Consider the following 9,338-nt stretch of genomic DNA (forward strand, 5'->3'; position numbering starts at 1 on the left):
TGTGCCCTTGGAAGAATGTGAGCCTGGTGTCCCACAGGGCTTCCGCTGCTGCAGCTGATAAGAACTTTTTCTTTTTTTAATCAGCACCTCGGAGAATGTGACAGCCCGAGAGGAGTCGGGCGACGGAAAGGCACGACGAGAGAAAATAAAGGCTTCATTGTTGTCCTTGTTGACACAAAATGGAGGCAGCGTGTTTTCGCGACGTACCTGAAATCCTCGTCCGGGAAGTCCTCGTTGAGGTTTGACAGGAAGCTCAAGCCTCCTTGTCATTTACGCTGCTGGGAATCCATTTTCAATTGGCCACAGTGGATGGAAAAAAAGCAACAAGTTTGAAAGCTTTGTCACTCTGGAGGATGAACACATTTTGGACACAAATGAAATGGAAAGACTTGTGATTGCTTGTAAAATGTTTTCCTGTTTTCTTTTTTTTATTATCAAAATAAGGGAGATGATTATGCAAAGGTTCAGTGATGTACAGTGTCCAGCCCCCGCCCACACCTCACAGGAAAAAAAGAATGCCGAGCGAGCGAGCGCGGCAGAACCTCTGCCATCTTGCGGGGGGAAATAAAACAAAATGGCTGCGCTCCCGATCCTTGCAAAAAATAGGAAAATAGACAAGGTGCCACGCCCCCCAATGGAGATTTTTATAGAGTTTAAAAAGGAAAAATCCTGAATCTGAATGTAACAATATTTGCAGGTGGTGGTGGGGGGGGGGGGGGTGTTCTGGCTACACACCCGTCGCCATTTTTCAAGATAAAAAAAGTCAAAGCCTTTCCTCGAGTAAAAGTAAAAAAAAAAAATTAAAAAAAGAGAAAAAAAAAAAAGGAGAAAAAAAAAAGTAGAAGCCCGCCGGTTTGATAACGATAAAAACATCTGACACAAAATGTCCCGAGACAATAACATAAATAAAGCTGTTAAAAGTGGCATTACTGTACAGCGCGTGGCCGAGGGGGGGGGCGGGGTGGGGTCGGGGGAACGCCTCTGCCCCGCTCCTTGGACATTCCTTCAACAAAAATGCAACCTGAGGGGGGGAAAAAAAAACAAGCAATTTTAATCATTTGAAAAAAAAAAACAAGTCTGATACTAGGAAACATTTTTTGGATGAAAATAAAATGTAATAAAATCAAATTTCAACAGAAATACGCCATCTTTCAAATACAAAAAGTTGTTTGAATAATGCGAGACGTTTTCACACTAAAGTGTCGCTATATTTATAAACCATGAAGTTTTGCGGTTACCGCGGCAACGCGTTAGCCTTCACACAACGAGCCGTGCCGTGCCTTCTTTGTGGCCGCGGCTCACCTGGAGTAAGAAAGAGCGGCGGCGGCGGCGGCGGCTCTCAGAAGAGGCCGCAGTCTTTCAGGTTGTTCTTGATGATGACGTCGGTGACGGCGTCAAAGACAAACTGCACGTTCTTGGTGTCGGTGGCGCACGTGAAGTGCGTGTAGATCTCCTTGGTGTCCTTGCGCTTGTTCAGGTCTTCAAACTGACACTGGATGTAGGCCGCCGCCTCCTCGTACGTGTTGGAGCCTGCCGCACACGCGAACCACACACTCGATTTGTTGGCAGCTTTTCTTTTTTTTCAGCGAATGTGACATTATTTTGCCTCCGTCCGACCTGCATACTCCGGGTAGCAGATGGTGAGCGGGCTCCTCTTGATCTTCTCCTCAAAGAGGTCCTTCTTGTTGAGAAAGAGTATGATGGACGTGTCGGTGAACCACTTGTTGTTGCAGATGCTGTCGAAAAGCTTCATGCTCTCGTGCATTCGGTTCTGGAGGGCAAACGTCTTGTTAGGGGGGGGAAAAAAACATTTCGGGGAGCGGCGCAGCGGCGTACCATCTCCTCGTCCTCGGCCAGCACCAGGTCGTAGTCGCTGAGCGCCACGCAGAAGATGATGGCGGTCACGCCCTCGAAGCAATGGATCCACTTTTTGCGCTCGGACCGCTGGCCGCCCACGTCGAACATTCTGCGGCGGCGACAACACGGCGGGATTAACAGAAAAGGAGGGGGAGGGGGCAGGGCTGAGACACCAACTTGAAGTGGAGGTCCTTGAAGGTGAAATGCGTCTCCACGATGCCGGTGGTCTTGACGCGGGTGCGCAGCACGTCCTGCTGCGTGGGGATGTAGAAGCCCTGCGAGATGCGCTCCAGGTCGTTCAGGTAGCTGCCGGCGCGCAAAGTCACGCGGAATTTATTTTGGGTGGCGGCGTGACAGGAAAAACAAAACGAGTTTGGCTTATGATAATATTGCGCAACACTGGGACTAATAAGCGCCGGACTACAAACAAGGACAAAAGCACACACAGACACGCACAAGCGGCGCTTTGTTCCAAAAGTTTCTTGCGCAACGCTCAATTAAGTCGGCGCAACGTGGCCTGGAGGAACACATTACCAAATCATTCGCCGCGGCTAATAACGTTAGCATCCGCCAGTTAAATATGTGTCGTTGAGGTCGTTGAGATTTCACATCACTTTGCTTCAATTTCTTTTTCGCAATAAATGGCTTTCGTAGACTTACTACGCGGCCGAGTCGTTGAGCTGGTACTCGCGCGAGCGTCCGAAGCAGGCCTGGACGCCGGCGTCCCGCCACAGCCGCTTGATGACGCCGGCCAGTTCGGCCGTCATGAAGCCCTCCTCGGCGGATCCGGCCAGCACAAAGAGCTGCCGTGCGTCGTCCTGCGGGAGGGTGGGAAACGGCGAAATTCAACAGAGCCCAACCAGCACGGCAAACTTACGATCGGCGACTCACGGCTCTGGCGGCGTCGCCAAAGTCGATCTTGAGGCGGCCCATGGCCCTGATGATGGCGATGATGGACTGGATAGTGTTGCTGTAGACCACCGCCTTGTACTGCTTGCACTCCTCTTCTGAGTAGCCCGCCTCGTGGATGATCCTGGAAATCCCCCCAAAAATTTGGAAACGGCCTTGGCACTTTGACACGGCAGCAAACTCAAAATAAAGCTGCCGAAATGTCCCCATCTGGAAATATTTGGAAAACCTTTGTGCACTGGTGCGAATTGGACTCACTTCATCTGCTTGACGATGGTGCTCTTGCCCGACTCGCCGGCACCTGCGGAAGAGCCACGCACGCCACAGTTAGTGCACCTTCAATAATTCAGCCAGCTCGCCTGGGCTCTCGCGTATCAACGCGGGGAGCTTGGCGAACGCTCGAGCGTGTGGCGCAAAACCGCAACGGGACCTCGGACCCTCCGAGGCGACGCCGGGCTCGGGTGACATCGGGAGGATTTAAGACGCCGCCGCGTTTGTGCCGTTGCTTGGCGTCCAGCAAACATAGGTTGACAGTTCAGCTTGCGTGCAAACAAAGAGGAGTACAAAGTCGCATTTCATAACAAACAAAATGTCAATAGTTCCTTCTCGCTTTTACCAATTTTATGCGCAATTATTAACTGTCATTCAACTTGAAGCTGTTAATTATTCTTAATGACAAATTGCAACGAAAGAATTTGAAATACTCGACTTTCCAGTCTAAGCCGAAGAGGCCCGCCAGTGTAACCTAGTTGGACGGGATCCACAATCTATTGTCATTAAAGCAGCTGCGGCGCACACTAAAGAAAAAATTGGACGTGACGTGATGAAAACATGACAACACGTGTCAGGTCACAAACGTGAGCTGACACGCTGGGGCAAGTTGCCTTCGTCAAGCCACTGATGAAAATATGTACACCCGTTGCTCCAAAAATGATCAGTCAGGAGTCAGGTGCTAATTCTTGCTATTGATCTTGGATTCGCTGATGTCCTGATGACCCACATTGTGCATGTGTTGTTTGTGTGTCAACATTTGCCCAAGCATGGAAAAGTTCCTCACCTCAGGTCACTGTTTACAAGCATAACAGTGTGACTTTGTGTGCACTTCATGTTTTTTTTTTAAATCATCATAAAGAACAACTCATAAGAGCATTTTGGCATTTACTCATGCCACAATGTAATTGATTGTGTGTATTTTAAACTTCCGAGAATGTTTGTAGGCGTGAACCTGGCACGAGTTAAGAAAAGGACGTGATTATCCGCATAGCTATTAACATTTTGGTGTTTGATAACGACTAATTCGGTAGTGTTGACAGATCAAGCTGACATTTGTGAGGACCATAAAAGAGATCTTAGGTCATTAATATTCAAGTCACATCCACTCATGTTGAATTGGCGTTATAAAAAAAAAAGTGCGTTGAACGGCGTTTGGAAAGTTTCTTTTGACTCGAAATGTTGCTTTATTTATTTTAACTCGACAATGTTGCGTTCAGGGACCAAAGTTAGCATTGAAAGTCGGCGGTGACACAGCGCAAAAGTAAGCGAAAAAAAAAAAGGTTTTCGCTGCAGACATTCAAACTGGGCGTCGACCACCGCGACCACAAGTCACCCTCCGCCCGGGGCTAGGCTAGACCACCCCAGCCCGCCCAGCCTCGGCTCCTACCCAGCAGCAGCAGCTTGACCTCCCGCGCCGCCTTCTCGCCGTCGTCCCTCAGGTTCCTGTCGATCATTTTGCTCCGCTCCACCGCCGCCTTGTCCTCGGTGCTCAGCGTGCAGCCCATCCTCAAGCAGCTAAAATGTCTTCACTAAACCCACATGAAATAGTTCCAATGTTCTCCTCCTGCCAGCTGACACACGCCCTAAAAATGACAATGGATGTCTTAGAGGCGGAAGGTGAACCTCTCTACCCTGAAGGAGGGCGTTTCTATCGCCGGGGTGCTAGGCAGGTCGTCGCCGAGATGCGAGTTAATTTGACGGGTTGGAAAATGGTCGGGGGCGCCTCTCACGCTGGCTGCTGGTGCTCCGCTCCATCCGTTGCGGCGGCAGCAGTTGAAATGCGTGCGAGAGGAGGAGCCAGCCAGACAGCCAGTAAAGCGAGCCTCCTGTAGAACGGACACGGCGCACTTCCGAGTTGTGTCTTCAAAATAAAAGGCAACAGTCGCGCCGTGCAGTTTAGAGCTCAATATAATGTGCTTTTATTTTGAAGCACGACTTTTAAACGTGACCGAAAACGGTTTCAACGCACGAGCCCTTTACACCTCCATAATGAAACAATATTTGACCTAATTGATAAAAACATTGGTTGTATTTATACAATTCCACATTAAGCACACATTCATTTATTTATGAAAAAAAGTGCTAAAAAAACTACTAAAACTTTAAAACTACTATTGCATGAACAGTATACGACTGCACACGTTCCCATGGGGACAAGGCCTGCAAGCAGGGCCAGCGGCGGACCCCGTCCCCCCTGCCTGCTCATTCAGCCATACATTAGTCATTGTTTGCGGTTTAAATAATTCAGACGCTGGGACAAAGTCAAGCGCAAGCCTGCACAGTCAACAAGTTGCTGAAGGGACAGTTCTCAGTAGCATCTAAACTGCGTGTTTGCTTTTGGGGTAGGAGGGGCAAACATTTTGGGTGGTCGTCTTGCGACAAGTTGCTAAAAGCAACATGTCACTGTCACGCAACATGTCATGCCAAGAGGAGCGTAGGATTCAATTGGAGCGTTAGCTCACCCTGTTTCGGATCAATTGGGAGAACTGGTTTTCTGTGTGCAAAGTGGGCAGGCATCAGCTTTTGCAGTTAATGCTTTTAAAAACAGAACGTGTTGGAAAGAGCAGTATACATACAGAGTCCGTCAACAGTAACGGGCACTGCCCTCTAGTGGCCAAAGAGTGCACGTGCTCATTTGTCAAATTCTGGAGCAGCATCAACATCCAAATTTGACGTCACGTTGTGGAGCGAATCGAAGTGCGCTTCCAGATAAGCCACAAGCTGACAAACACTAACGAGATATGCTCCAGCAAATTGAAAAATGTTGACGTTTTGATTCTCACCAAGTGTTTACACAAAAAGCCACAAAGCAGAAGGGACTTGGAGGATGTAAAGGAGTCTTGGAATGATCAGCCCATCGAGCATGTGAGTTGTTGTCTCCTTTGCTTGGAAACTGCTCTTGTCAACCTTTCGACCGGTTATCTTTCACCTGCTGTTATCTCAGTCCTGCCTGTACGTTAAACCCTGGCTGGCCATATAAAAGCGTTGTAGGAAAGGTGCGCACCTTTCTACCTGGCATCTGCCGAAGCCTGCGCGTACAAAAAGCCGAGACGGTGCAAAGAGAGCGATGGGCTGCTGTAACAAGAGGTGCACGCTCCTCGCCGGAGCTGTCGTCGGGGCGGCCATGGCCCTACTGGGGGGCATCTTGATCCCGGTGGGGAATGGACTCATTGAGCAAACGGTCTTACAGGTACGTGGCGCCGCACGGAGATCAAGGAGAAATCATTTCTCTCGGCAAAAAAAAATGTTCCCAACCATCTGTGCGTCAGTCCGGTTAAAAATAGTCTCGTCTGCCGGGGCGTGTGCGGGGATCAAGGAAGCCGTGATCGTAGAAGGAACGCCGGCGTATGACAACTGGCTGGCACCGGGGGGAGCGGTCTACAGACAGTTCTGGTTCTTCGATGTGCAAAACGCCAAGGAGGTGGTGGGGGAAGGTGCCGTTCCGGCGGTGGTGGAGAAAGGACCTTACACCTACTTGTAAGCTTTTGAAAAAGCCATTTTCCTCCCTTTTATTCTTCATCCCTTACCACAAAAATTCCCGCAGGACCAGATACTTGCCCAAAACCAACATCACCTTCGAGCCCAACGACACCGTGTCTTACCTGCTTCCGCTGGGTGCCACGTTTGAGCCGTCCTTGTCGGTGGGAGCGGAAGAGGACATCATCACCTGCTTGAACTTGGCGGTGGCGGTGAGGCACGCAGCTGCGCCGTGATAAATGACAGCGCATCGTCTCGCTGATTCATCATCCTCATCTTGTGCAAAGGGCAAACACAAACAGAATCATCATACACATGTAAACCTGAATTCAAATGATGCTAACGTTGTTCTTAAGAGGCCAACTAAAACGGGTGAGTCATTCCTATCGGGGGGAAAAAGGCCAACTGGATCTTGATGAATCATCTCTAAACCAACTCAATCATAACTCAAATAGCCTAATCCAGCTAAACACGCTAACGTTAGCCAGATTAATCACCATAAATTGTCTTACCTAACATGAACGTTAACAGCATCATGGATGGTTGCGTAATCCTTGACAGTTGATAATATTGATAAGAGATTTAATTTGGAGTGTCAGCAGAGTTGATGCTAATCTGCCCCTAATCAAATTATGCTTATAAAATGGGCCCTTATCTCCTTGATGTGCATCTCAAAGCGAATCATGATTTTGTGTGTGTATCAGGGGGCGTATTCCAAGATTCCCAAAATGCTGCATCCCATACTCGAGACCATGATCAAGAACAGCAACTCGTCTTTGTTCCAGCACCGCAGCGTCAAAGAGCTGCTGTGGGGCTACATGGACCCCATGTTGAAAACCACCGTGGGCCTTTTCACACCCGTGAGTCGCATATTGATACATTTCTTCCAATTCAAACTTGATACTATTACCGCATCTGAGACATTTATTTAATTCGGATTCCGTTTGGCACCGTGACGGACGGACCCAGCGAGCGTACCTCATGTTTTGCTATTGTCGCTGGCTGTGATGATGCGACGAGATCTTCCCCCTGTCCCTCAGTACAACGGCACCTTTGACGGTTACTACAGCGTCTTCACCGGCAAGGGCGACATCAGCAAAGTGGGCATGATCGACAAGTGGCGAGGATCCAGGTGAGCTCGGGCAAGATGGACAAGACGACGATAAATGTCCTCACCGAGATTCCTCTTCTCCGTTTTAGGAGTTTGACCTTCTGGGACGACAAGTATTGCAACATGATCAACGGGACAGGTAAGGCGGGAAAAAAAAAGAAATTAGAGTTGAGTTTGAACTTGACTTCACCTCCTTTTTCCAGATGGTTCAAACTTTGCTCCTTTTGTGGATGTGACAAAGCCCCTCTTCTTCTTCTCCTCGGACATCTGCAGGTGACTAAATTCCCTCTGCAATACTTTCAAGAGCCACACGAGGTCACTGCCATCCCCTGTGTGTCCCGCAGGTCGGTGTCAGCCAGCTTCCAGTACGCCAGGGACCTGAAGGAAATCCCGGTGTACCGCTTCGGATTGCTGCAGTCCACCTTAGCCTCGCCGGTGGACAACCCCGAAAACCACTGCTACTGCCGGGATTTCAAGACCACCAAAAACTGCACCATGGCAGGGGTTCTGGACATTAGTTCTTGTCAAGACGGTCAGTCAGGATAATTGGGTCTGGGCTCTTTCGCCAGGTTCTTACCGTCCAGTTTTTATTCTTTGTAGGACAGCCCATCTACATCTCCTTACCTCACTTTCTTCATGGCACTCCTTCCCTGCATAAGGCCATCAAGGGGCTCAACCCTATCGAGGAGCACCATAAGACCTATCTGGACGTGGAGCCCGTAAGTTTTTTCGCTATAGTTGTGTTGAAGGCAAATACCGATGATACTTGACTTGACCTGATGAATTAGTATGTCCTCCCACTGACAAGCAGTCCAAAGTCTACCTATCTTTCCACCAGATAACGGGAATTACTCTGGGCTTTGCCAAGAGAATTCAGGTGAACATGATGTACGGACCCTCCAACGTCATCACGTAAGTAACATTTTGCGCGCTTTGGTTTAGCGTTGTGGCTAGACCTTACTAGCGAGGCTCTGTTTGCGCTTAGGGTGTTGAAGAAAATCAAGGAAAGAACCATTTTCCCTCTGGTTTGGATGAATGAGGTGATAACGCCGACCGTCGCGCAATTATTCATCGATTTCTTTCAAGCATCCGCCGTTTTGGGTTTCAGACGGCAGAATTGGACGAGGAATCTGCGGCCCTGCTCAAGGAGGAGCTGGTGGACCGGATCAAGATGCTGGACGTGACCCAGAAGGTCCTACTGGGCTCCGGCCTGGCTGTTTTTGCCATTTGCCTGATGTGGTACGCCGCCATTCGATGCACCGACGACAAGTCGGAAACCGTCTGATACTGCTCTTTTGATACGCACTTATTTATAATGTCTCCCGTCCCTTTGCTATTCATACTGTGATTTTTGTAAAGTGAAAACTTGACTTTAATTCAACTAATCAGGGATTCGGGGCCTTCTTTAAGTGCAGTTTGATAAGCTACATGACGTGCGACACGCTGGTTCTGTTTGTTGGTGTTTACGTGCTTTGTGGCTTGAAAAGGAATAAAAGCAGAAGTACCGTTTGGCTCCTTTGACCATAAATCCCAAAATGGTAAGCGGCTACGCTGCGGTTACGAGCAGGATTTGGATGGCTTTGACTCGTCCTGTGTGAATTGCGACAGAATGCCGATTCAGCAGAGTGTCAAAAGCCAGATTGATGGGCTCGCTACGACGTGACCAGAAAGAGTACATTTCGTATTCAAATGCAAGACTTTTGCCTAAGTG

At 49.0% G+C, this 9,338-nt stretch overlaps 2 protein-coding genes across 2 annotated transcripts; one reads left to right on the forward strand and one right to left on the reverse strand.

Moving 5' to 3' along the window:
- Positions 1-395: 395 nt before the first annotated feature.
- On the reverse strand, positions 396-4,834 carry gnai1 (guanine nucleotide binding protein (G protein), alpha inhibiting activity polypeptide 1). Its single transcript, XM_061268140.1, has 9 exons — positions 4,427-4,834; positions 3,025-3,067; positions 2,749-2,890; positions 2,518-2,675; positions 2,035-2,163; positions 1,837-1,966; positions 1,618-1,771; positions 1,303-1,530; positions 396-1,021 (listed from the first exon to the last, which is right to left on the reverse strand). Exons 1-8 carry the CDS (start codon positions 4,542-4,544, stop codon positions 1,340-1,342), a joined length of 1,065 nt encoding a protein of 354 aa, XP_061124124.1. The 5' UTR covers positions 4,545-4,834; the 3' UTR covers positions 396-1,021; positions 1,303-1,339.
- A 461-nt stretch (positions 4,835-5,295) lies between these two features.
- Positions 5,296-9,117, forward strand: cd36 (CD36 molecule (thrombospondin receptor)). Its single transcript, XM_061268139.1, has 12 exons — positions 5,296-6,229; positions 6,356-6,516; positions 6,584-6,728; positions 7,221-7,376; positions 7,557-7,648; positions 7,717-7,766; positions 7,831-7,900; positions 7,972-8,159; positions 8,228-8,346; positions 8,466-8,539; positions 8,613-8,667; positions 8,736-9,117. Exons 1-12 carry the CDS (start codon positions 6,107-6,109, stop codon positions 8,910-8,912), a joined length of 1,410 nt encoding a protein of 469 aa, XP_061124123.1. The 5' UTR covers positions 5,296-6,106; the 3' UTR covers positions 8,913-9,117.
- The last annotated feature ends 221 nt before the right edge of the window (positions 9,118-9,338 follow it).

The sequence above is a fragment of the Syngnathus typhle genome, linkage group LG21 (assembly GCF_033458585.1).
Source record: "Syngnathus typhle isolate RoL2023-S1 ecotype Sweden linkage group LG21, RoL_Styp_1.0, whole genome shotgun sequence".
Taxonomy (NCBI): Eukaryota; Metazoa; Chordata; class Actinopteri; order Syngnathiformes; family Syngnathidae; genus Syngnathus; species Syngnathus typhle.